This window comes from Hemiscyllium ocellatum, chromosome 23 (assembly GCF_020745735.1).
Source record: "Hemiscyllium ocellatum isolate sHemOce1 chromosome 23, sHemOce1.pat.X.cur, whole genome shotgun sequence".
In the NCBI taxonomy this organism is placed as follows: Eukaryota; Metazoa; Chordata; class Chondrichthyes; order Orectolobiformes; family Hemiscylliidae; genus Hemiscyllium; species Hemiscyllium ocellatum.
Genome location: NC_083423.1, coordinates 53,686,155 through 53,713,518, shown reverse-complemented (window position 1 = coordinate 53,713,518; position 27,364 = coordinate 53,686,155). Strand labels below are relative to the sequence as shown.

At 40.2% G+C, this 27,364-nt stretch overlaps 1 protein-coding gene across 7 annotated transcripts in view; it reads left to right on the top strand.

The window, feature by feature from the left end:
• Positions 1-24,546, top strand: part of LOC132826791 (GTPase KRas) — a 59,888-nt gene extending 35,342 nt beyond the window's left edge. For 5 of the 7 annotated variants that reach the window (XM_060843007.1, XM_060843010.1, XM_060843011.1 and 2 more), the window contains 5 exons: positions 9,253-9,384; positions 16,122-16,300; positions 17,571-17,730; positions 19,001-19,121; positions 23,759-23,846. In XM_060843007.1, coding sequence (XP_060698990.1) covers positions 9,274-9,384; positions 16,122-16,300; positions 17,571-17,730; positions 19,001-19,117 — 567 coding nt within the window. In that variant the 5' untranslated portion in view covers positions 9,253-9,273 and the 3' untranslated portion in view covers positions 19,118-19,121; positions 23,759-23,846. Of the gene's footprint in view, positions 1-9,252; positions 9,385-16,121; positions 16,301-17,570; positions 17,731-19,000; positions 19,122-20,473; positions 20,475-23,758 lie in introns of all 7 variants that reach the window. The other 2 variants (XM_060843013.1, XM_060843008.1) reach the window with 2 other exon arrangements.
• The last annotated feature ends 2,818 nt before the right edge of the window (positions 24,547-27,364 follow it).

Sequence of the window (27,364 nt, the reverse complement as noted above, 5' to 3'; positions counted from 1 at the left end):
AGGAATACTTGGTGGGCCAGTGACTCTGACATCCAGTGAAAATAATAGAAAGTATTGTCTGTCTGATTTGGGAGTGGTGATCCATAGTCAGCAGCACAATGAAAAATGGGTCCCATGTGGCTGCCAGTGGTTGAAGCTAACTTTTCAATCCATCCAAGTTTGCTTTATACAGAGTTAAATGCAAAATCAGATTCCAGTTTCTGACTGTGAATAGCTTTGAAAGTTTTGCCATTTTTTTGCTCCTGTTCAGTATTTTTTGCTGTTGTTTCAATTCTTCTTGAGTATGAACTGTGGCAATCCTGTGGTGGCCCAGTGGGCAGATGAGCTGTTTCATCCTATTTAAAGAAGGGTCCTGCACTAATATTGTTCCTTGAGGTGTCCCAAAGTGTCTCCAGACCGGTGAAGTACTTTTACAAGGTGCAGCTACTTTTCTGTTGTGGGTAAGTAGCAATGTGTGTGCAGCACGATTCCACAAGCCATAGTGAGATGCATAACCAAGCTCTGTTTGGTGGGTTGAGGGTTAATACTGACCGGAATAGTGAGAAACTTTAGTTTTGAACTAATGCAATGGCATCCTTTTTCTGAGTGGACAGAAGGGGCTCCACTTTACTGGTTCATTTCACAAGATATCTGGCCCATAATGCAAGTTTGGACAGTGAGTTTTGAGAATATTTGTAGCTCAGGTTGAGGTTTTGGATGTAGGTTTGCTCGCTGAGCTGGAAGGTTCATTTCCAGATGTTTCATCACCCTACTAGGTAACATCTTCAGTGGGCCTCATGCAAAGCACTGCTGAAAATTCCTGCTTTTCTGTTTACATGTTTGGGTTTCTTTGCATTGGTGATGTCATTTCCTGTGGTGAAGTCACTTCCTGTTTCTTTTCTCAGGGGGTGGTAGATTGGGTCTAACTCGATGTGTTTGTTGATAGAGCTCCAACCAGAACTCTATCAATAAACACATCGAGTTAGACCCCATCTACCACTCCCTGAGAAAAGGAATACAAAGTGACTTCACCACAGGAAATAACATTACCACAGGAAATAACATTACCACAGGAAATAACATTACCACAGGAAATAACATCACCACAGGAAATGACATCACCAACCCAAAGCAACAAAGTGGCACAGTGCCTCACAGAGTTAGAGACCCGGGTTCAATTCCCGCTTCAGGCAACTGTCTGTGTGGAGTTTGCACATTCTCCCCGTGTCTGCGTGGGTTTCCTCCGGGTGCTCCGGTTTCCTCCCACAGTCCAAAGATGTGCGGGTCAGGTGAATTGGCCATGCTAAATTGCCCATAGTGTTAGGCAAGGGATAAGTGTAGGGGTATGGGTGGGTTGCGCTTCGGCGGGTCGGTGTGGACTTGATGGGCCGAAGGGCCTGTTTCCACACTGTAAGTAGTCTAATCTAATCTAATCTAGTCTGGAGAGTCAGATGTTGAGGAATAGTGCTGGAGTCTATCGATTTCATTCACAGTGTTTATTCACAGGATCTCATTACAAGCGCAGACCAATGATCACACTTTCAGTCAGTGTCATGTCGGTGTTTTTTAATCAACCCGTTCAGCAATGTTACTGCACACCTCCAGAATAGGTGGGACTTAGATTTGGACCTCCTGGCTCAGAAATAGTGACACTACCAGTGTGCTACAATAGCCCTCCTCCCATAAGAATCCTTTATTCTCCATTGTACCCAGAAGTGCACTCACATTTACAACTGAATATTTTTATTTTTCCTACCACCAAATCACACTCGTTATGTTTCATCTAGTATGATTATGAACCTTATGTATTTTCTAATCGAGCAGTTCAGGGATATTATTACACACTGCTGGAGCAGGTGGGACTTGGATCCAGGCCTCCTAGCTCACAGGTTTACCATTGTGCCACTGGAGCACTCAAACCAGGAGTCCTAAATCCCTCCCGATTAATATCCACCCCTGGCAAATAACTAAACACAGCCCACACGTTGGGTGAGATAGTTGTGGATGAGGTGTAGGTGCTTGGCATTGTGAATGGATATTGATTCAAGAGTTCAGGATCAATGCATTCAATCTGTGGAAGATTTTTCTGCATAACTGACTCATAAGTAGAGTAGCAGACGTTCTTCTCTTACTGCTGGGCAAACAGTTTTAGGCTGTAACTCTCACCAGGCAAGCAGATCATTAAGTCCCAAGGTACTCCTCCCTGCCCTGCAGTCTCCCAGGCTACGTTCTCAGCCAGGCAGACTCTTGAAATAACTTTCGAAAGTCTCTTTTTAAGCCACAGAGATGGTGTGAAATCTTGAAGGTTAGAGTTCAGACAGGCAGGATGGGAGGAGGATAAGAGGGCCACATGAGGAGAAAAGGCTCCATTGTTGCAAGATCCACTGGGCTATTGTCCTTACTTGGAAGTCTTGGTGGTGGTGGTGGGTTGGGGGGAGGTGGGGGGTTGCGGGTGTCATTCAGGCATACACTGAGTGTCAAAGTGAGTGAGCAACAAAACCCCTTGCCTTGTGGAAGCAAGTTTGGAGAATTCATTCAAAAATAAAAATACATTTGGGGATAAGTTCAGTTTCCACAGATGCAATGTAAATTGTCTCCCCACGGAGCCTGTGGCAACGGGTTGTTTTGATTCATTCAAATGCAAATGCTGTTTGGTTTTTTTTTGGGATACAGTCTGAGAAACATAATGTGGTCAATGCAAAGTACTTGGAAAAAAGGCAGCTGAATGGGGTTCAGAAACATATCAGCATATGATTGAATAGTGGAGCAGACTCAATGGGCCGAATGGTCTAATTGTGCTCATATCTTACGGTCTAAGAACAGGTTCTAGAAGCTCTGCGCTGGGTTTTCCTCCACTTCTGTATCTTCTAGATAAATTGTTTGAGATTGACAGCTAATTAATGTGATGTATGTTATTCCTGTATCCTGTAACTATCAAAGATGATTGTAATGAACCGGATAGATCTTTGATCTTTACCTTTTTAGAAATTCCTATTACTGACTGTGACTAAGAAAACCATTGCAAAAAATAAGTGTGACATTTTAAAAGCAGAGTGAAGGATGTGTGGTGCATTACCAGTAAATACCTTTTGTATTGCTCATGATTAATTGAGGATATCTTGAGGACCGTTTTTAAGCCAAATAGTTTCAGCAGACATAATGTTTCATTGACCGAATATGTGGGACTGGGAACATTAGAACTGCCTGGCTCTGTACCAGGATGAGGTTTCAGTGTATAGTAACACTGCTTTGGATAAGAGCTACTGTGAGAAGGGGCTTTGAAAGTGTTGCGGCCCTGAGATTAGGGAGCATAGCAAGAACAGCCTTGAGAGATTACTGAAAAGTCTCCAGTAAAAGAGAGCACTCAGTCTGCCAGCATTGGACAGGTGATCTGGCAGATTGCAAGCATTCACAAAGGTTGATTTAGGAGGTTCCGGATGGAGATGGAGAAGCTGTCGGGTTAGATGAGCTGAATTTCGGAAGGAACAGGAACAGTGTGCATGATCTGGTAACATTGCTCGGTGGATCTGAGGGGATCTGGGACATCTAGCATGAGGCCTGAGTGTGCAGGATCTGAGGGGATCTGGGACATTTAGCATGAGGCCTGCTGTGTTTAAGGGCATCAGGCAGAGTGCATCGAATTGATTCCAATTATCTCTGGGTGCATTTGCTTGGAATGATGAGCTATAACTGCAACTAGAAACTGGCAGAGCATTGACGTAAACAATTGGCTTCAGACTTTGTGTTGCTGTTAGCACAGAGGAAGACCCCGGAGGCCATTGATAGTCCAGGGCAGCTGAAAATGGGTGAAGCAAGTGCCCAAGTAGTATTTGTTTGATGTAGCTGAGAAATATTAGAGCCCCCTGGGAAAGTCTTAGCTATTTCAAAAGAACTCGAATTGTACCTGTGAGTAGGCACTGAACTGCAGCTTCCAGAATCTGATTGAAATGCGGTTTTGGAAAGAGATTGAGCAACAAGGAACAACAAGTAGTGATAGAATGGGATTTCGGGGACTTTCAATACTAGATGTTTGGAAGCAAAATGTTTGAATACCTTTTAATGAGATTTGGTGACCTACCATATTATTAACATTTGAGTAGGATTTGTCTTGAATGTATTAACAATTTAAAGTATAGCCAGTGAGCTGTTCAATCACAGTTTGTTACCTAATTTTGCCTACATAAAGTTAGAACAATTATTTTCAGTTGTTCAAACCATGGAATCTTCTGATTTTATTTTTTTTTGGAAGTACTGGGATCTCAGACATTTGCTCATTTTAATTGAGAAATGTTATGATTTGTTATTTGTATCAAGATGGTATTGGAAATAAAACCCGAAGCCTGTACTCAATGGTGCATTTCACTTTCTAACACAACTAGAAAACATCACAAACAGTTCACTTGCGCCATTTTCATCAAATGTCTCAAATGGAGTTTAACTAAAGACAACCTTCCCACCAGACTGTGAAGGGTATGATTGTCCTGAAATGATGCAGCAGAAATTGATCAAAATGGTTTCAGGTGAGGAAATTTAGCTGCAAAGTTAGATTGGAGAAGCTGGGATTTTTTTTGCTTGAAGTGAAGGAGATTGTAGGGAGATCAGACAGCGGTGTATGAGATTTATGGCTGAGTAAAATAAGGTCCAGAAAGAATAAATCTGTTTACCTAGTCCTTGTTCTAAGGCTTCAGAAAAGGGATGTGTCAGGAGTGTGAGGAAGAACTGGTTGAGAGTGGTTATCACCTGGAACTTGCTGACTATAAAGGTGGTGGAAGCTGAGGTGGTGAATGATTTCAAAAGGAAAGTGGGTGGCCATTGAAGGGACATAACTTGCAGAGTTGTAGGATTTAGAATTGGATTGGAACTGACTGGATTGCTTTATGGAGAACTAACTGAGTGGCCTCTTTTTATGTTGTAAATGACTCACTGACTGATTTTTATCAATACGAACCGAGGGGAAGTGTCTTTTTTTTTTGTAGCTTGTTATGTACCTGTGCTCCAAGGCTGTTGACATTGAACATAGAAAGGTGCAACACAGAAAAGGCCCTTCGGTCCATGATGTTGTGCCGTGGATTATTCCTAATCTAAAATAAAATAACCTAACTTACACACCCCTCAATTCGCTGTTGTCCATGTGCGTGTCCATGTTGCTGGTTTATCTTTTCAAATCCTGATTTGAGCAAGAATAGGAAAAAAATCATTTGTAGGTACTAGTTTGTTTTAATTTCCTCATTTGCCTTTTCAGTAAGAACCGAAATAATTTCATCTGGTACAAATCAGCCAAGTTTTTATTGAATAGGACTTGGGGCTGAATGGCTTTCTCCTGTTTCAAGTTTAAAGTGAAACAAGTTCTGGTGCCTGATGAACTGAGCTGCTGCAGATGTCTATTTTTAGCACTATCTGTCACAGTGACACTCCCAAGTATTTTCAGTGGAGTTCTGTTCCTTTTAGGTGTGGTTTATTAATCTCCTCTTCCTCTGGGTTTTGACTTTGTGTAGTTTTCTGGGAATTGGGGCTGAGGACTGGCAGGAATACACGTACCATCCCTTCCTGCCATTGAAGTCCAACCTCTCATCATTAAAACAAGATATTTTAAAACCTTTTAGCTAACACTCTGAGCCATCTGTAACCTGCTGAGCACCATTCACTGGAACTTTTGAAATTTGTCTTGAATTATCTGACCAATGATTGTGTTTTACAAAAGGTTTAATACTATCTCATGATTTTGAAAAAAAATATCCACCACATAATGTTTGTACCTATCAGCGATATTTCATTGGCAGAGCAGACACTATGCTGAGTGGTTTACTTTTGCTCATAGAACTGTACAGTGCAGTATATCTTTTGGCCTTTAAAAGCAAGTCCCTAAATCAGTGTGTGTGTGTGTGTGTGTGTGTGTGTGCGCGCTGTTTTAAAAAAAATAACAGCACCTGTTTCAAATGCTACAGGGCAAATCCTGACCAAATTGTATAACCTTGGGTCAAAATCATTCCCACTGAAATTTTCGGTTTTTTAAAAATTTTCTATTTCTCAAAACTACAAATCTTAATCTAAGACACGGACCTTTCAGCCTCTGTGTGGGAATGGGGGATGGGTAATTGGAAACTGCAGCCTGGCTCATGATCGGGTCAGAGGGCGGCCTGCTGATACCAATCTTTCAACCAATGACGTGAATTGTCAAGGTTTCACAAATGTGCCCACTAATGTTTATACGCTTGTTCAGCCTTTTTCCAAGTAAAAACGCTCTGTACTTTAGTAACTGAAATAATTGAAGACTCCTGACATTCAGATGTGACAAAAACATTCTGGGAAATTTAAATGGAAGTCAAAATGAGTAATAATTCAGTTTTCTTTCTTTTTGTGACATAAATAACTGAATACAGATTAGGCTGTTACTAGTGCTGTCGCAATCATTTCTTCTGTATTGACACATTGTGGGAGTTTTAAAGGCATGGTTTGCATGGATGTTATATTGTGTTACAGAAATAGACTTGGTTTTTGTTTCAAATAAAACTGCTCAGGTATAGGGCAAATCTGAACTCTTTCATTGCTGAGTAACAGCATTGATGAAAGAGTTTGCATTAAAGCAACGGTTTGTATTTATGTAGTGCGTTTTCTGACCTCTGGCCATGCTGAAGTGACGTGTAGCCATTGATACGTAAGCACTGATGTAATGTAGGAAATGAGACAGCCAATTTGCTCTTTGCAGGTTTCCACTAAATGGTCATGACTAGATTATTTTCTTTATATATACTGATTTTGGTTGACAAGGTTCCTATATTTACCAGAGCAGTGGGAGATATCCCCTGCTCCTCTTCAAAATAGAGACTGGGAATCTTTTGCTAGCACCTGTAAGGGCAGGTTGGACCTTGGCTTGGTGTCCCATCTGTATGGCAGCATTGGTGAGAATGTTGCACAGAATTACGAGCTCAAGTCTTTGGAGTGGGAATGCACCTCACTTTTGAGGTGAGAACAACGGCTCAGTAATGGCTGACACCTAAATCTAGGATGTGGATGTGCCAATGTTGGACTGGGGTCGGACTCGAGAGAGTGGTGCTGGAAAATCACAGTGGGCCAAGCAGCATTCGAGGAGCAGGAGAATCGATGTTTCAGGCATAAGCTCTTCAACAGGAATAGGATTCCTGATCTAAACTCTGGTTTCCAGCATCTGCAGTCCTCACTTTTGCCTTGGACTGAGGTGGACAAAGTTAAAAATCTCACACAACACCAGATTTTTGTCCAAGGGGTTTATTTGGAAGTACAAGCTTTCGGAGCACTGCTCCTTAATCAGGTAGCTAGTAGGGCAGGATCAGAGGACACATCAGGCCCCACTAGCTACTTAAGGAGCAGTGCTCCGAAAGCTTGTACTTCCAAATAAACCTCTTGGACTATAACCTAGTTTTGTGATTTTTAATCTAGATTCAGAACAGCACTTACTGAGTAATATTGTGCAGTTTTTACCATTTGGGGTGACAAATACTAACAGTATCCTGCTAGTCTGAGTTTTCAAATTCTATAGGGTTTGGTACATATTTGTGATTATATCTAATTAAATTGTAGAGCTGTCATAAAAGGGACTGAATGACCTTGTTTTCAAAAAAAAGCATCCTTCTGTGAGAGTCGTATGCTTTTAAGAGAGATGTATTCTGTGTTGTTTCTCTTGCAGAGGGTGTTGCCACATTGATGGCTGAATGTCTGCTTCAGACAGACTGTGGGTAAACAGCTTGGGGTTAGCCCTGGACTTTAGTTTTTCACGAGACAAAAGAATCATGACTGGGTGGGGTCAGGGCTCTAAGACTGAGGAAGGTTGTTAGGTTTGCTTGAGAAGATTTCGGTTGGACGCTGAACTGAAATTTTGAGGTGCAAGCTGCTAAAGTGAAGTCTTCGATGAGAGGCTTCCTCTTAAAAATCCAAAAGGGCAGATTTTTTTGTTTGTTTGTTTCCTCTGAATCAGAGAGACAGCTCACGAGGTTCATAGTTGTTTTGCTGAATTGTATTTTTACCAAAATGTGTGTTTATGGAATGCTGCCTATATGGAAACAATTGATGATTAGTAGTTAAATAATGCATTATTTTGTTAAATATTTCAGTAGAGTTAAGGTTATACTTTTTTTTTGTATTTTAACTGTGTTGTAGCAAAGTGTGTCTTTGTGGTGGACCAATCGAAACACATCTGGAACATCTTACAACACTTAGGTCAGGTGGGGGCTCTAGTTTGGTCTAGTCTGGTCCATAACACTTAAAGTATATTGAATCCCTACAGCGTGGAAGCAGGCCATTTGGCCCAGGGAGTCCACATCACCCTTCTGCAGAGCATCATCCCCATAACCCCTTATTTTCCATGGCTAACTCACCTAATCTATACATCCCTGGACACTAAAGGCAATTTAGCATTACCAATTCACCTAACCTGCACACCTCTGGATTGGGGCAAGAAACTGAAGCACCCTGAGGAAACCATGCAAACACAGGGAGAATGTGCAAACTCCACACAGACAGACTGAATTCAAATCCAGGTTCCTGGCACGGTGAGCCAGCAGTGCTAACCACTGAGACACTGTGCTGCTGCATACTTGCCAAATACATGGCATAGCCGGCACTGGGAGCATTTATTGCTCACCTCTAGCCGTTCTGTGATCGATAAGACTCTTAGCCGTACGTGGGTGATACAATTGTGTTATTTTGGATCTCGAAACACACAGACAAGAATGAAAGGCAGGTTTCCTTCCCTAAAGAATGCAAATAAACCAATAGTTTTTGACTTTGACTTATTACTGACGCCAACTTTGCATTTCCAGACTACTTTTTAAAGAACTGAATTCAAATTTGTGGTTGAGCATTAACTTGCTGGCTCAAGTATCCATGGGAAATGATGTAGTAATGTGACTGGATTAATAATCCAGAGAGCCAGGGCAATGTTCTCGGTCCAAATCCCACCACAGCAGCCATGGAATTTGAATTCAGTTGTTGGACTTCCATGACCGTGATCGTTGATTGAAGCCATTTAGTTCAATACCGTCCCTAAAGCATAGGAAATTTACTGTCCTTATCAGGTCTGGCCTATATATGACTCCAGACCAACAGCAATGTGGTTGACTCTTAATTGCCCTCTGGAATGGCCCTGAACAATGCAGTTCAAAGGCAATTAGGATCAGTGACACATGTCGATGGTTTCCACTTCCCAAGAAATAATGAATAAATAAAAGTAATGGAATCACTGCACTGCCATGTTTGCTTCTGTTCCCGTGTTGCTAATATGGCCGTCTGCTTACACAGGTCTGTCTCTGAACAAGAAAGATGACCGAGTACAAACTAGTGGTGGTCGGAGCTGGTGGCGTAGGCAAAAGCGCTCTGACAATCCAGCTTATTCAGAACCATTTCGTAGATGAGTATGATCCCACGATAGAAGTAAGTTTTGTCTTCTCTTATTCCCTCCTTTTTAAGAGGCTAGCATTTGTGTTTAAATTCTGTACAGTTATATTTCAGAATGGCAATGAAATGTGTATCTGAAGTGATGGTTTGCTGCTATGGTATTGTGGACTCCTAGCCTTCAGTTTTACTGAATTATCTGACCTGCTTGGGTTTCCAAAAGCAGAGGAGGTAAGTCCATGAGAAAAATTGAGCAGCAAAAATACCTCTAACGATAAGTTGGTTGCAAGGGTACAAAGACTCAAAAATGATGCAGTAAGATGGCGTCGATAAACAACAGTGTCTTTATGGAAGATTAGAGAAAGACACGTGCATTGGTTCCCAGCATCACCTTACACAGAGGTACATTAAACAAGAAGCACTGAATTGATAGTGTTAAGACTCTGTTCTCATAGAAATGTATACAGGTGATTTTTGGGCAGGACTGACAGCATAGATTGAATTCATTCAATCTCCTCATTGCTGCTAGGGCTGCTGATGCATTAGTTGCATTAATTGGGCAGATTTCCACTTGCGTAAACTGGAAACAAAAGAACCCCTTTTTTTTAGTAGAGCAGAGGAGAGGCGACTGAGTGCTTCTGTGTGCCATTCATGCAGTTCATTGTTCAGCACCTGTCCCTAAAGTGATCCCCAGTGAGAGAATAGAATGGTACTTGATCAGCTGCAGGAGAAAGTGGAAACTTAGGAGTCCACTCTGAATAAATTTCAATGTTTATTCGTTATAACTTCAATAAGCCTTGCCTATTCAGCAAGTGGTAAAGGGGGCTGCGAACACAATTGGCTTCATAAACCAAGTTAGTCGATTGTATAATGTTGCTTTTCTTAAAAAAAAGTTATCTCCCAGCACACAGATCCAATACTGGTGGAAGGGCTGGACTGTTCAGATTCATAACACAGCCATTAGCAGTAATAAACCTAATCGGATGAATTTGCAGAGAAAAAAGCAATGTTGCATTTTGTCTAGTTCCTTTTACTGCATTCCAAAGCAATTCACACCCAATGCAGTGCAATTTGAAGTTTACTGTCTCTTGATCAGATAAGTGCACATGCCGATTGGCAATTTGTGCATGCTGAGTTCCTGCCATCAGCAATATGATGAATGACAAGACCTTACACTTTTTTTTTGGTGAGATGCTGAGGACTAACGTGACCCAAGGCACACACCAATTCCCCTGCTGCACTTCAAAACTGTGCTGTGAAATGTTTTCAGTCTCATAAAAATCTAAAGTCCACTTTAAGCAAGTGGGAGGACTGTGAAATGAAGCCTTTTGTAAAATTATTCTTTCTCTTTTAAGCTGTGTCCTTGGTTATTCTTGTGGTGCTGAAAATGTGTTGCTGGAAAAGCGCAGCAGGTCAGGCAGCATCCAAGGATCAGGAAATTCGACGTTTCAGGCATAAGCCCTTCGTCAGGAATGTGGTGTATTCTTGTGGTGTAACCATTTATCCCCTAGACATTTACATAGCTCAATTTGATGCTTCATTTCTTATGTTTACTTAAGTTACATCCTGGGCTTTCAGCTATGATCATTCCACTGCCCTGCAGGACAATACTTCTGTGTCGACATGCTGGAATAATGCATAGCTTTGCAGTTTTATTTTATAGTTACTCTACAGTTGAAGCCCTCTAGTGCAGTAACTATGTCACTGTAACGTGAAGACATCAGCCCAGAATTTCCATTTGTAATAATGGTGAGATTGTTGTCATGCTCAGTCATTAGTATAGACTAAAGGATTAACTGTATTAATACCAACAATCACAACTGTGCATATGCAAGAGGAGTTATGTCGGTTAGGTTGCATGGATCTTAAGACCTGATGGAAGAAGCATTTGCAAAGCCCTGTTCTTTTGTTATATAGTTTTATAGTTAACCAGTGATAATAGTCTTTCAATTAAGATGTTAAACTGGTCCCATTTGTGCAACTGGCTGAACATGAATACCCCTGTTTGTCTTGAAAAACCTGTCATGGCTCTCTTATCTTTCATGTCTTGACCAATATTTATCCCTCAATCTACAACACACAAAAAAATTATAGTGATCGTTATCTCTTTGCTGTTTATAGCAGTATGCCTTATGAAAATTGACTGCTGTTTCCCACTTTACAACAGTGACTACACTACAAAAATATTTAGTTGTCTGTTCCTGAACATGAAAAATACTAAAAATGCAAGCAAGTGGAGATAGTGCTTGACTGATGCCACTCATCTGGATGGTCATATGAACAGGAAGGGTTTAGAGGGACACGGGCCAAAATCTGGCAAACGAGACTAGATTAATTTATGATTTCTCATCAGGATGGATGAGTTGGACTGAAGGGTCTGTTTCCTTGTTGTACATCTCTCTGACTCAGGTGGGATGTGGGTCAAATCCCGTCTGAGTCACAGAGATGTATAACGAGGAAACCAAATTTGAAGTTTGTTAAAGCAGAAAAATCCATTAATTATTAAAACCATTGTTGTATAAAATCATCTGGTTCAATAATATCCTTTTTAGGGAAGAAAATGTGTTATCTGTACCTAGTCTGGATTCATGGACTGCAGATCCACTTTAGTGTGATTGTCTAGTAAACTATTCCACTGTAATTAATTACTGCAAAGTCTGATAAAAGGACTGAAACTGAACAGACTACCCAACAACAAAAAAAAAACAGAAATTGCTGGAAAGTCTCAGTTGGTCTGGCAGCATCTGTGGAAAAAAAATTAGAGTTAAAGTTTCGGGTCCAGTGACCCTTCAGAACTGACCTTCAAAGGCACTGGGAATGGCTATGGCACACCACAGCTCTGCCAATCTTGAAGGTCCTCCTAACTAACATCAGAGGGACTATGCCAAAATTGGGAGAGCTGACCATAAGATGAAGAAGCAGAGGTAAGCCTTTCCGCCCATCATGTCTGCACCACTGTTATTTAAGATCACGACTGATCTGATAATCCAAAACTCAGCTTCTCTGCCTTTTCCACAAACCCCTTGATTCCCTTTATGAATAAACATCTGTCAATCTCAGCCTTGAATATACTTAATCATGCAGCCTTGACAGCCTTCTGCAGTAAAGAATTCTGTACTGAAAGAAGAAATTCCTCCTCATCTCTGTCATAAACATGCAACTCCCTTATTCTGAGATTATGCCCTCTGGTTCTAGACTCTCCCTTAAAGGGAAGTAACCTCTCTGCATCAACCCTGTAAAGTTCTCTAAGAATATACAGTAGTATGTTTCAATAAGGTTGCCTGTCATTCTTCTAAACTCCAATGAGTACAGGCTCAAATTACTCCGCCTCTCCTCATAAAATAGTCCTTCCAGACCTGCTATCAGTCAAGTAAACCTTCTCTGGACAGTCTCCAATGTCAGTATATCTTCCTTTAGATAAAAGACTCAAAACTGTTCACAACAACAAAAACAGAAGTTGCTGGCAAAACTTTGGAGAGATGCAGAGCTAACCTTTGGGGTCTACTGACCCTTTATTAGGGTGTCAGATTGCCAGTATCTGCACTTCATTGTTTTATTTTACTGTTCATAGTATTTCAGCTGAGGCCTTTGTATTGTTTTAGCAAAACCTCCCTACTTTCATACTCCATTCCCTTTGAAATAAAGGCCAACATCTGTTTGCCCTCCCTATTACTTGTTGAACCTGAATGCTAACAGTTTGTTACTCTGTCCCACCGACTTGTCAAGTAACAGCCTGACACTGCCTTTAAGGTATGAATCAATGTCCTATGCAACAGCATCTCTATTTCTGTTTTGTTCCACCAGCAGATGCACTAGAGGTGGAACATTGTGCTTTAAAATTGGGTGGGAGTTGTCCTGGGGGTCCTCAACATTGTTGGACACAGTGAGGTCTTATGACATAAGGTCAAATATAATCAAGGAAACCACCTATCACCCTGAATGGATACTCTTCCATTTTGAACACCACTTGAAGGAAGCACTAAGGGTGACAATGGTACAGAATGTTTTCTAGAGTGATGCTTGATATCACTCAACGCTGGACTTCCACGCCATGTGGAAGTGAAGAATCTACTTGATGAAGTATTCACTGCTACAAATAGCCTTGAGATGGAATACCCTGAGGCCTTGTTCATTGTGACCTCAACCTGGCCAACCTCAGGAGTGTGCTACCAGGATACCACCAGCATGTCTCTTGTCCAACCAGGTGCCCAAACACAATGTGAACCATTGCTACACAAGCATCAAAGATGCTTCCCACTCCTTTCCCCACCTGCATTTTGGTAAATCAGACCATAATGCTGTGCTTCTTCTCCCAGCTTAAAAGCAGAAACTGAAGTGTGAGGAGCCCCTACAGAAAGTAGTACAATGCTCCATCTGAGGTAATGGACAAGTTCTTATGTGACTGGGTGGACTGGTCCATATTCAAAAAATCAGCAGCCAACCTAAATGAGTATGCCACTGCTGTCAAAGACTTCATCAGTAAGTGTGTAGAAGATTGTTTGTTTGCCAAAGACGTTAATCCGAGTGTTGCATAACCGGAAACAATGGACAAACCAGAAGATCCACTACTGAAGACCAGGTCTGAGGTGTTCAAGAGTGGGTGACCCTGACTAACCCAGGAAATCTAAGTATGATCTTCACAAAGCCATCTGAGTTGCCAAGAGACAATAGCAAACTAAACTAGAACCCCAGATTAACAACACAGATACACGTTGACTGTGACAAGACTTGCACAATCTGGCTACAAATTGAAATCGAGTAGAATCGCTGACAAAAATGCATCCCGCTCTGAGGAGCTCAATGCATTCTATGCTTGTTTTGAAGTGAAGGTCAGTGAAATGATGTCACCTGCCCCGAAAGCCTGTGGTACATCTGTTCTCATAGTCACCACTACAGACGTCAGATTGGCCGCCTTCAGGGTGAACCCACAGAAAGTAACTGGCCTGGATTGAATCCCCAACTGTGCTCTCAGATCATGTGTGGACCAGCTCGTGGCAGTATTTGCAGACATCTTTAACCTCTCCTTTTTATGATGCAAGGACCCCACCTGCTTCAAGAAGACCACTGTCATCTTGGAGCCAAAGGAAAATTAGGCAACATACCTCAATGACTACAGCTTGGTGGCTCTGACTTCCATTTATTATGACATGCTTCAAGAAGTTAGGAATGGCATACAACAACTCTCGCCTCCCAGATCACCTTGTTCCGCTACAATTCACCTACTGTCCCAAATAGGTCCACGGCAGACGAGACCTCCCTGAGCCAACACATATCCTGGGGAACATCTATGTCAGACTCCTATTTATTGACTTCAACACCATAATTCCAACAAAACTCATCTCCAAACTTTGAGACCGAGGTCTCTGCTCCCCCTTCTGTAACTGGATCCTCGACTTCCTGACCCATAGACTGCAGTCGATGAGAATTTGTGATAATAACACCGCCTTCACAATAATCTCAACACTGGTGCCCCAGAAGATTGCATACTCCTACTCCTTATACACTCATAATTGTGTGACCAAATTCAGCTCTAACTCCATTTACAAAGTTGCTGATGACACCATGATAGTGGGTTGGATCTCAACCAACAATGAGACAGAACACAAGGAGGAGATAGACCATTTAATGGCATGATGTAAAGACAACAATCTCTCCCTCACTGTCAGCAAAATGAAGGAGCTGGTCATAGATTTCAGGAAGCAGAGTACCTCTCTGTAGCTGTAACACTGCATTGTGTTCTGTTACCATGATGTACTTATACTCAAGTAACTTTGGATTAGGTCATGAGCAGAATGATCCATATCCGGTCCCTTGAAGTACACCGCTTTTTTTTTTTGCTTCTCTTCTGCCTTACCTCCCTAGGCAAACAAATTCTTCCTCTGACTAAACATCACTTTCTTTGCTTTTTTAAAACTTTATAAAGGAAGAATTTATGTATCGAGAATGTGAATAGGCACTACACCCTCAAGCCAAACTGCACGCACAGTCTTGCAGTCCATAGCAGAGATGAGTGAACACCTTGGTGTTCTGATTGAGAGAAGGGTGTTGATTAGGACAGTGGGTGAAATAGGCTGCTGATTAAAAATGAACAAATGACTACTGCTATTTTAATGGTACATCTGGCAGTCTCGAGTGCATTGGGATTAAACTTTGGGTGTGGCTTAAACTTTCAACCTTCAATCTTAATGTGCTTCAATTTTGTAACCAATTCTCTTGTACACTTGCTTACCACACATATTTTAGAAAGCTAGTTTTACACATGAAACCTCTTCTCATCTTCCAGGCAAGTCAGGATATTACCTTTTTAAGAGTAGATGGGTAAAACGCACTTCCTAAAGTGACCCTTGCCCTTTTTTAATTGGTTATTTAAATTTAGCTACCTATCATGCTGTTTTGTATATTTTTGTATTTTTCTTTTTTTAATCCTCTATTTTCTATGTCTGTTTTGAAGTATTGAAATTACATATTGACTGGTTTTTGGGTTCTGGGAATAACTGGACAATTGACTGTATTTAACTAGTCCTCTAAATACTGGAGGAAATAATTCAGCTGCCCTGCTCTGGTGCAAAAGTATTGGCTTTTTGGCCAATCCGGAACCTCCTCTTCACTCATAACAAAGTCCCAGAGTACACTCAACATGTGCCTAATGTTGGATTGTAAGTTAATTAAGATCCCTCAGGTTCTTGGGTGATGCTTCACTATTGTATATTGCTTACTACTTTATGAGGAAGTTGCACTTAATGTTCTAACTCGTCTTTCATCTGGTTTGTTCTCAGGATTCTTACAGAAAACAAGTAGTAATTGATGGAGAAACGTGTCTTTTAGATATTCTCGACACAGCAGGTCAAGAGGAGTACAGTGCAATGAGAGATCAGTACATGAGGACGGGCGAGGGCTTCCTATGTGTCTTTGCCATAAATAACACTAAATCATTTGAAGACATTCATCATTATAGGTGGGTTTTAGAAAGGGAGCCTTGTTCTTCCACTTTCTATTGCCTGCTATGTTTGATATGACACACTATTTGGTGGTCGAACACTTGAACTAAGCGCTGGAAAGTGAAATTAGTGCGGATAGGTTGGTACAGACTTGATGGGCCAAAGGGCCTCTTCTGTATTAGGTGACGGACTATTTGAGACGAAAGGAAAGGGTTCTGACTTTGTAAATGCGGTCTACAAGAATCTATCTGCATTTTAAACATGGCATGGAAACATTCACGATGGTATAGACTTATTGAATAAAACAAAGAATTGTGGATGCTGAAAGCCTGAAACGTGAACAGAAATTGCTGGAGAAACCCAGCAGGTCTGGCAGTGTCTATGCAGAATGAAACAGTTCATATTTCGAGTCCTGAGACCCTTCTTCAGAATGAGTTTACTGGATTTGAAAGATATATCTGGATTAATTGAATAGTTGTTTCAAACCAACATGGGTGAAGTGGCCGCCTAGGATAGCTAACATCTGGGTGTATAATAGTTCTGTAGATTTTTTTTTCCTCTTAATGAAATACCACTTCCTTAATAATAATAATATTACAGAGCATGTATGCACAGTTGGGAAATGTGGTCTGTGTCTGCTGAATTCAAATTGAATGCAGATTGATGTGAAGAAAATCCCTATACTTTCTGCATGATCCATAGGTTCTGTATGAAGTGAGTGGTCAGTTTCTGCCCATTTCTCACAGGAATATCTAACATTTGGCAGAGACTATTACCAAATGGGTTTTTCCTGACTTTGAAACTAGAAAAATGGACAATTTATGGAGTGTGAAAATGTTCTCCTGTGATCAGGAGTCATGGCAAGCTGTTTGGGCAGGGTTGGAGCACTGCATGTGGCTGTGCTATTCCTGACCTGAACAGGCATAATGCTGGCATTGACTGAGAAACAGCATGTGCCCAATGCAACATTGCTCTCCCAATCTCTCCAAACATGTCGCAGAAGTGTGGATGTTAATGTTAAAAATCACACAATACAAGGTTAAAGTCCAACAGATTTAATTGGAAGTACTAATTTTCGGAGCGCTGCTCCTTCTTCAGGTCCACAACCACCCGATGAAGGAGCAGCATTCCGAAAGTTAGTGCTTTTAATTAAACCTGTTGGACTATAACCTGGTGTTGTGTGATTTTTAACTTTGCCCACCCCAGTCTAATAGCGGCATCTCCATGTCGTGGATTTTAATGTCCTTCTGAATTAAAAGCTGTGAAAGTTTGTCTTTTGTTTCATAGAGAACAGATAAAACGGGTAAAAGATTCTGATGACGTCCCCATGGTGCTAGTGGGAAATAAATGTGATTTGCCCTCGAGGACAGTGGAGACAAAACCAGCCCAGGATCTAGCACGCAGTTACGGAATTCCTTTCATTGAAACATCGGCAAAAACGAGACAGGTGAGTATTGATGTGGATGCAGGTGAACTGAGTTGTGGTACAGAATAGGCATGATCTAACTGAAGACTGCATGAAGTATCAATCTGCTTTTGGTCACTGGTTGCCAGCAAAGGTTCTGAACAGTTCTTTTTCTTTTAATGTGACATCCATTGGTGGTGATATACCAAGAGTCAACATTGGCCTGTTTGCACACTGTAGGGATTCTATGATTCTCTGTATCCCAAGTTAGCCTGATTTTAAAAAAATGCAACATTTTTCAAGCATTAGACAAGACAATGCACAGCTGGGACATTAAATTGGCATTTAAACAATCTGGCTTTAACTAATTGGTGGCTGCCCTGTTTATACAAACGCCCAGCTCATCAACTTCAGTTTAATAAGTCATCAGAAAAATAGCTAATGAAAGGAAAGTATATGGCTGCGTTATCTTGATGATGAAATAAACTTAAAGGAATTCATCCCTAAAGACAGACTTCAAACGATAAAAGTTTTATTTGACGAGAACAGAGCATGAATGTTCCATTTACTTTATTGTTTAATAACACGCATTGAAGTGTCTGATATTTTTGACATGTTTGAAAGAACAATTTGTGAATTGTGTATTATGAAAAATGTGTTGCACAATTATAGATTCAAGCAACTCTGTTTTACAATAGAGAGATTCTGTTGCCTGCATTTCATCAGTTCTGTAATGTGGTAGTGTTTTGTTAATGTGACCTAGGTAGGTCACGTTGCAAAAAGCCTTAAAACAATGACTTGTAAAAATTTTTCATTTGTACTGAGATCTCTATCTTGGAAGATGCTAATCAATAATTTTTGTGCTTATTCTGAAATTGCTGCATTGTACTGCTGAATGATGGGGACAAAATTGTTTTGTGTTAACCTCTGCAATTTTCACTGCTCCTTGAATCTTGCATAATTGAATTCACATCTGTTACAAGTATCTTGTCTCCATTTCTATGACAAAACAATGAGAACAAACCTGAAACTTTGTGATTTGTAAATTTAGTACTCTGCATAATTCTTTGGTGGTGGTGTTTATTTTTAAATCTTCTGAATCTCTGCATGGCTAAAATCACAACTCCTTTGTCTGCTACTGATTGGGGGCAAGGGATAAATCAATACAATTGTATTCTTCAAAGCTTTATTTTAACCTTTTTTGGAGAGAAAATGAACATGGATCTTTGAAAATTTCACATCATTTCTGAGTTCCTCCATGTTTTGTACCTGTTATATCTGATTATTGAAGGAGTTGTGTTTTGCAATGCAGAGAGTGGAGGATGCATTTTATACACTGGTACGTGAGATTCGGCAGTATAGGTTGAGAAAAATCAACACTGAAGAGAAGACTGCACGCTGTGTGCCCTTTAAATGTATTGTGATGTGAAACGGTAAGTAGTGAGCTTCAGAAATAAGATCTTGTGGTTCGGGGTGGTGGGTGGGGAGAGCATTATGGAACACCTTTAAAACCAATTACTTGCGTTTGTCTCTTTTTTTTAATATGACATTGTTTCATATTGCAACACCCAAGTGAAATTGCTACAATTATTTGGAATTATGGAATAGAAGGTTAGAGCTGTCCATTTGGAAAATAATGTCTGTAATGATCCACTTAATCCACTCCCTGCACGTTCCCTGCTGCTTTTTTCAACAAAATGTTTTTTAAATTAAAATGTTGTTATTGAATCTGATTTTGATCATTTTTTTCCTCAGATTATAAAAACTCCAATGCAGAGGGAAAGTTTACCACCATCCATCCTCTGGATCTTTTTGTCCAATTTTATATTTTCTGGTCGTCATTCAACCTCTGCCTAGTTTCTCTCTTCTGAATTGTCGAATACTCTTGAATGTGAACATTGTTAACTCTCCCTTTTAACCTTCTCTGTTCCTAGGGGCATTTCCAGCTTCTGTATTTTCTCCACACACTTGAAGTCTTGACATGCTTTCTATATACATTGGTGTATTGCTACAAAAACTTGTCGTCATATTTAGAATTGGTTTATCAAACTTTGGAAACCTCTTCAATAAATGCTTGTGCATTCTGGTGCACTTTTGACATTGATTTCAATGTGCATGATAATAAAATGGGAAGTTAAATACTATTGAATTTAATAAACTTAATACTGTTTGGAAGTATATTGCCTACCACAAGAGTGCAGGACTTTGTTCACTTTTACGTTGCATGGTTGTAATGTCCTTGTTGAAGTCCCCGTCATTACTTGGAAAAGTAAGTTAATGCATTTTAAAACCAGTTAGTGAATTATGAAATCATTCATGGTACTGTTTTGTCCCTAGCCTGGTCCAGTTCAACACGCATTACTAACCACAGGAATTTCTCTAATATTAATTGGTAACCACTGACAGCAGCAGTTTTGCCCATTCACCTAATCCAGTTAAATTCCATTGCAACTCTGCTTGCATCTACACTGACAGTTTAAGTGGTGCCATCAGTGAACATGGATCTATGATACTTTCACCATCTAGCTAATCATTTATAATTGCACTGGAAGACTGAAGCTTCAGAATAGATTCCTTTGAGCCCCATTAACCATATATCCTGTCAATATGCATGCAATACACGCCCATGGTGGGTCAGTGGATAGCACTGTTGCCTCAACACAAGGGATCCAGGTTTGATTCCAGCCTCATGATGAAGGGCTTATGCTCGAAACGTCGAATTCTCTATTCCTGAGATGCTGCCTGGCCTGCTGTACTTTGACCAGCAACACATTTGTCTGTGTAGGGTTTGCACATCTCCCCATATCTGCGTGGGTTTTCTCCAGGTGCTCTGGTTTCTCCTACAGTCCAAAGCTGTGTAAATAAGGTGGACTGGCCATGCTAAATTGTCCAAAGTGTCCAGAACAGGTGGGTTAGCCATGAGTAATGCAAGGCTACAAGGATAGGGCAGGAGGATGGGTCTGGGTGGAATGCTCATCAGAGGGTAGGTGTGCATTCAGTGGGCCAAATGGCCTACTTTCGCTCTGTAGGGATTCAATGATCATTGCTACTCTGTCATCTTCATCCTAACCAATTTTCTATAAGAGTCTTCTGGCAATATGCTCTCATTTTGCTAATTGTCTCTTGCATGGAGCCTATTGGATGTCTTCTGGAAGCTCAGATAAATTATATCTGTAAATATTTCCTTTGCCTGCCATGTTAGTTACTGTTATAAACAGTTCAGTTCAGTTCTTTAAAATTCAACTTTTCCTTTTAACAATCTTTGCTGTTTCCCTCCAGTCAATGCATAATTATGCCAGTGCTTAGTCTCTTTGGTTCTAATAACAGATTCCAGTACTTTCCCTGCAACTAGCATTGGGCTAATATGCTCTAAATTTCTCATTTGTATCTAATTTCTTCAATTGCAAAGTGACGTTGGCAATTTTCCAAGGAGACTGTTCTCAGAATTGGAAATCCCAAAATTGAAAAATCATGACTAATTTCCTTACCAACAATTTCCTTACCTTCTAATAGTATGGAGTCTATTCTATTGGATCACAGGGATTTGTTTATCTTTAATATTAAACATGCTATTACTGACAGTGAATCTACTGGTTCATTACAATGACTTATTTTAGTTTTTTTTTCCTATATTTCAGGTATTTTATACCTGAAGTCCAATTCAAAGTAGCTATTTAGTAAGTTTGCCAATTACAGTAATACCTTTGCATAACAAAAATTCAACAGCTTTATTCCGAAGCACTACCTGAAGGTACCTGATGAAGGAGCAGTGCTGTGAAAGCTAGTGCTTCCAAATAAACCTGTTAGACTGCAACCTGGTGTTGTGTGGTTTTTTTAACTTTGTCCACCCCAGCCCAACATGGGCTCCTCCACATCACACATATCATTAATGTGAGAGAAAGTGAGGACTGGAGGTGCTGGAGATCAAAGTCAAAAAATGTGGTGCAGGAAAAGCACAGCAGCATCCGAGGAGCAGGAGAGTTGATGTTTTTGGCGTAAGCCCTTTATGAATGTGGGGAGAGGGGAAGGGGGCTGGGAGATAAATGGTGGGGGGAAGGTAGTTGGGAAGGCGGTAGGTAGATGCAGGTGGGGACTGATAGGTCGGGGGGGGGGGGGTGCAAAGGAGATGAGGAAACTGATGAAGTGGGGTTGAAGGGTCTGAAGGTGGAAGATGAGGCGTTCTTCCTCCATTCATCGCATGGCTTGGATTTGGCAGAGGAGGAGGCCCAGGACTAGCATGTCCTTGGCAGAGTGGGAGGGGGAATTGAAATAGTCGGCTACAGGATGGTGGGTTGTTTGTGTGTGTCCCAGAGATGTTTCCTGAAACATTCCGTGCGTTGACGTTTTCAATCTGCCTAATAGCCTTCACTTTCTTCTGGCAAATTGTTTTGAAAAAAAAATCTTTAGTGTTCTCCATTTTCATACTTATTCAAAGGCCCTCGCACCACAACTTACAACTATCTCTGCATCGTTTTGAGTTTTTGTTTTTTCCAGTGTCTAGGATCTCTAATGTCACGTAAGTGCTTTCTTTTAACTATATCCATTTCCTGCTAGTTGACCAAGAGATTTTTTCATTTCACAAGCTGCTGTCTTCTTGTTTTCTTGAAATGAGAGGAAAATACTGCAGATGCTGGAAATCTGAAATGTGAACAGAAAGTCCTCTGGACTTGGGCAGTATTCTGGAAAGCGAAACAACAGAGTTAACTTCGATTTTTGAACAGGTTGTGATGAAAAGTCATTGACCCAAACTGTTATCTCTGTTTCTTTCCATCGGTGCTGCTTGACCTGCTGAGTGTTTCCAGTTGTTTGCTTTTAACAGTGTTCTTGAATTCCATACTCTGCTGTCTTTTTTTTTAAAATAAAGTGGAATCGATTAAATATGACATTTGTAGCACAACAGTATGAATACCATCGTGAAAAGGTCAATAATCAAGATTATTACTGAGCTACTGACTGGGTCCTTGCTCATTTTTTTTTTTGACCTGTCCATCCCGTTAGTTTATTCTAATAATATTGTGCATTGTAGTGAAAGCCCTACAAAATTTGGACAGCAGGAATGTCTCCTGCAGAGTTGGGCTGTTGTGCACTTTAACTCTCCCAACCAGATGATTATGTGTGTTTGGGCCTTTTCCCATCATTGACTATGTTACCATGCAGACGGTGAGGGCACCCTCTGTATTTAAGTCCTGTTTCACCAGCAGTATCCTGATTGGCTTTGAGAGGTGATACCACAGCTTGGAGAACACTGGTTAGCAGCTGCTTATAAGAAGAAAAACCCAAAAGATTGGACAGAATTTTTCTTTTGGTAGGGATTGGAAGGTTCTTGAAACTTGAAGCAGGAAGAGGGATTGTGCTTGCTCCACTAGGGAGTCACGGCCTTTCCTGCCATTTGACACTCCAGTTGATAAATGGTTGCTCAGTCTTTGGCAAAAACTCGACATCTTCATCCTGTCTGCACAGACAGGATAGTTCCCCTCCAAGTCTCTCACCATCCTGACTTGGAAGTGTGTCTGCATTCCTTCAGTATCATTGGCACTTCCACCTAATGGCATTGTGGGTCTGCTTACACCACATGAACTGCAGCGGTTTATGAAGTTCATCATCTTCCGAAGGGTAGCTAGGCATGGGCTATAAAATGCAGACCCAGCCAGTGATGCACGTGTCCCTTGAGTAAATATTAAAAATGAATAACAGTTAAAAATGCTGATGGATTCCTGTGCTAGATATTAAACCGTCAGAGAGTCCCTCTGAATCTAATCTCCTTCCTCACCTCAATTGGAAGGCCTTGATATTTCAAAGTCTCTTGCACATTGTGTGATTTCTACTTAAGAGCTTTGTATTGGTGTGCAATAGTTTACACATGCCTCAGTACCTCTAGGAGACAGAAAAAGCAATTTGTGTTGTCTAGGTGGCTGGCGGCATTTGACAGGGAGGAACTGTGGAGACAAGCAGCTATTTGTGGAAGTGCTACATATCTTTGAGATTAAAAGCACAAAACTAACTGCCTAAGCACTTGCAGGTGGTGCATATGGAGAGAAAATAATGATGTATGTTTTTTTTAATTTTGCAGGGTGTTGACGATGCTTTCTACACACTAGTCCGTGAAATTCGAAAACACAAAGAGAAAATGAGTAAAGGTGAAAAAAAGAAGAAAAACAAAACTAAGAAGAAGTGTTTAATTATGTGAATAGGTTTTAATGCTTAGCTGGATAAGTGATATCTGATTATTTTTTGTATTTTTTTGTACATTACAGTAAATTATTAGGCTTTCTTTTTATTGTCCTTTTATCAAATTCAGTTTAACAGAACTGACAGCTGTTGGGTCATGGCCTGATTTTTTTTTTAAAAAAATGCTTAATTTCTTTCCAATGCCAGTATTCCGAGTGTCTGTCATTGTTTTGTTAAATAGCATAACTGTCGGTCTGAAAACAAATCAGTTACTCCTCCAGGACTTTTGCGCATGTAACTATGCTTTTCTAAATAAATTTTGTCCTTATTTATCATGCTGAAAATATATAAATGAAAAAGTATATATTTCCTCTTGAGTGCCAATAGCCTGCTAGGTTCCACCTGTCATGAATGGTTTACCTGGGATATATTTTAATATCTTTGTATGGTTGTAAAACTTAAAAGGTGCACATTTTATACATTGTGCTTTATTTGTCAATGATTTCATTTCTCTGAATTCTTTTAATTGTGCTGACTTGAGAATGTTCATTAATGTTCTACAGAACTGACAAGTGGCCAGTGTCAGACTTTGTAATGTTTATACTGTAGAAAGTTTGTCTGATATTTGTTGTAATGGCTTTAATGACAAAAAAATGTACTTTTTAGTGATTAAAAAATAAAGCAATCCAACCTTGTTCTGACATTTTTAAAGATGAGCTCTGGCTGTGTGTACTTAGATCCATGGCATTATTGACCTACATCTGACTATAAAGGTGCTTTGTTCTTCATCTGACAGAACTGTCACTATTGTTATGAAGGATTGGTGATGCAGGATGTCATAACTGACAACTCAAGACCTTACTGTGGCTATTCTTATTTGTAAATTCAAAGAAAAGTTTGGGAACAGAAATAAAGTCACTATTACACAGTGTCTTTCAAAATCTCAATGGATAAGCTTTACAGCACACTACATTTCGAAGCAGTCGCTGGTCACCACATTTCCCACCTAAAGCACCGCAAACAGCAATGTAACAGATCAGATCAATTGAGAGAAAATGGGCCTGCTCTCTTTTTGTGTGATTGCCTCATCTGAAAGATGTAACATGTTATTTGGAAAATATGCTCAAATTATAGCATTGGGTGTCATGTTTTGAGCAGGGAATGCAATTCTGGCCAAAATGCATGTTTAACATTTGTATACTGTATAACCAGCAAATATGTGTGTAAATTTGTAATGCTAATCAGTATTTGTCTAGTTGCTTGTCAGTAAAAAGGTTCTTTCATACTTAATCTGCATTTTAGAAACCTTTTTTCCATTGTAGATTTATTTCTGTTCCAAATCAGTAGTTGTCCCTTATCATAGTTTGAGTGTAGGTTTTTATTTTTAGTGTGGTGAAAAAGGAACTTGTCAAAAATACCTAGCTAGATTACAGAACATTTGTTATTTGAAAGCTCAGTCAAGTTTGGGGATTTGTGTTGTGTTATTTTCTTGTACTTGTGTCTTGGTTTTCAATTTGGCATTTTACTGTGTTGCTCTGGTGAAGGCAGAATTATTAAATAATTTTTAAGGCCGAGGTAGATGGATTCCCCTAAAAAAAATGGAAGATTATCAAGGATCAATGGGAATTTGAGGCATAAAAATCAGCCATAATCTTATTGAATGGTATGGGTAATTGGTCGACTTCTCAATTTGTGTTTTGCACTCTTCATTCTCTAAGGCATGGCAGATAAATGAACCATTCCCAGCACTGGTTTTAAAGTAAGCAAATGGTACATTGGGTTATTTCAGTTACTAATATCCTGCAGATATTAATCCCTTGAGGTTTGAGTGGCATTGTCATCATTGAATAACTCTTCATCAAAATCCTTTTTGGGGGGGGGGGGGTACCATGCACCAGAAAATGAACTGGGCCAGCAATAAAAATATAAGAGTCAGTTAGAGACTGGGAATTCTGAGGTTAATAACTGGCCTCTTGACTCTAAAGTTTGCCATCCTCTCTGGTACACAGGTCAGTACTTACAAATACTCTGAGTTGCCTGGCTGAGTGAATACACGAAGATATTTGAAGATCAGCACTATCCAGGACAAAGCAGCTTTCTCGGCATCCTCTTTATCCACCGCACACCACCCATCCACCACCTTAAACAGTCCTTCCCTCCCTCATACACCATGACAGTGTGTACCATCTACAAGACACACAACCTCAATGCTCCTTCAACAAACCATGACCTCTACCGTACACCATCTTGACTTGAATCTACATTGCTGTTCTTGTGCAGTCATTGGATCAAAATCCTGGCACTCCATTTCGACCAGTATGGTTTATCTTCATGAGATGGATTGTAGTGAAATTTGGTCAAGGAAACAAGTGGCCTTTCCACTGATGTCCACATCATGGAAAATTATTTTTAAAAATCCTTTACTCTCTAAGGTTCTTGAAATGGTTTTCACCTCATCAATCTATTTCCATCTTTCCTAAAACTCCATCTTTGAACTGCTTCAATCTGACTTTCACCCTCCTCACAGCCCTTGGGTGGTCTTTGCAAAATCCTGATGTTCTGTAGCTAACTTTACTTCCTCTCATCCTCTTGGACATGACTGTGATATTTTGGAGTGGTTAATCATTTTATTCTGTTTTTCTGGGACTGGACCTGCATTGTTCCAAATTTTAAACACCGCAACACCAATATATGATTCTTTTTTGGCGTTGAACTTACCCAAGTTCTTGGTTATCTCATTTTCCTGATCTTTCTACTATTTTGGTAATGAAACCTGCAGATTTGATATTATTCAACTGTATTTCTCCGCCTATACACTATCTTTCTGTGTCTGATATTTCAAAGAGTATGTTTATGCAGTTCACATGCATGTCTTCTCCACTGCCTTCTTCCTTGTTCTCAGCCTGTGTGGGCACTTTATCCCTCTGCCCTATTTAGAATGATGAACCTATCTGATACTCCCTTATTGCCCCAAACTACTTAGTAACTCAGCAGTGCACACTTTTCTTTACAATGTCCTTGATTTCAAATATTTCTCAAGTAAAATGTCACTCATGCATGAGCATAATAATAAATAGGCAATTGATTGAGTTTTCACAGAAAAATGAATAGTTACAGATTCACAGAACATCAATAGCAATTTCAAAATAATGTTAAAACGTCACTAAAGCAACAAGTGGGATTAAAATAGTATTAGATTATGTAATGTCTAGTTATGCTCCACACCATTAAGCTGATGTTGCAAACTTTCTGGGTGTAGTAATGCCTTCAACACTTCAATGTATTAGCGCTGAAAAATAGCGCTGGGCAGAAAAGTAGCAAATGGTATTCAACCTAGAAAATTATGAAGCAATGCATTTGGGGAAGAGTGACAAGGCAAGGTTAGGGGGCTGATCACTGTTGGAGGGTGTGGTGATACCACCAAGGTCAAGGAGGGAATTGAAGATGTGACTGGCAAAGCAGCATTTGCATTTTGTCAATCCTTTACCACCATACATGTTTTAGGAAG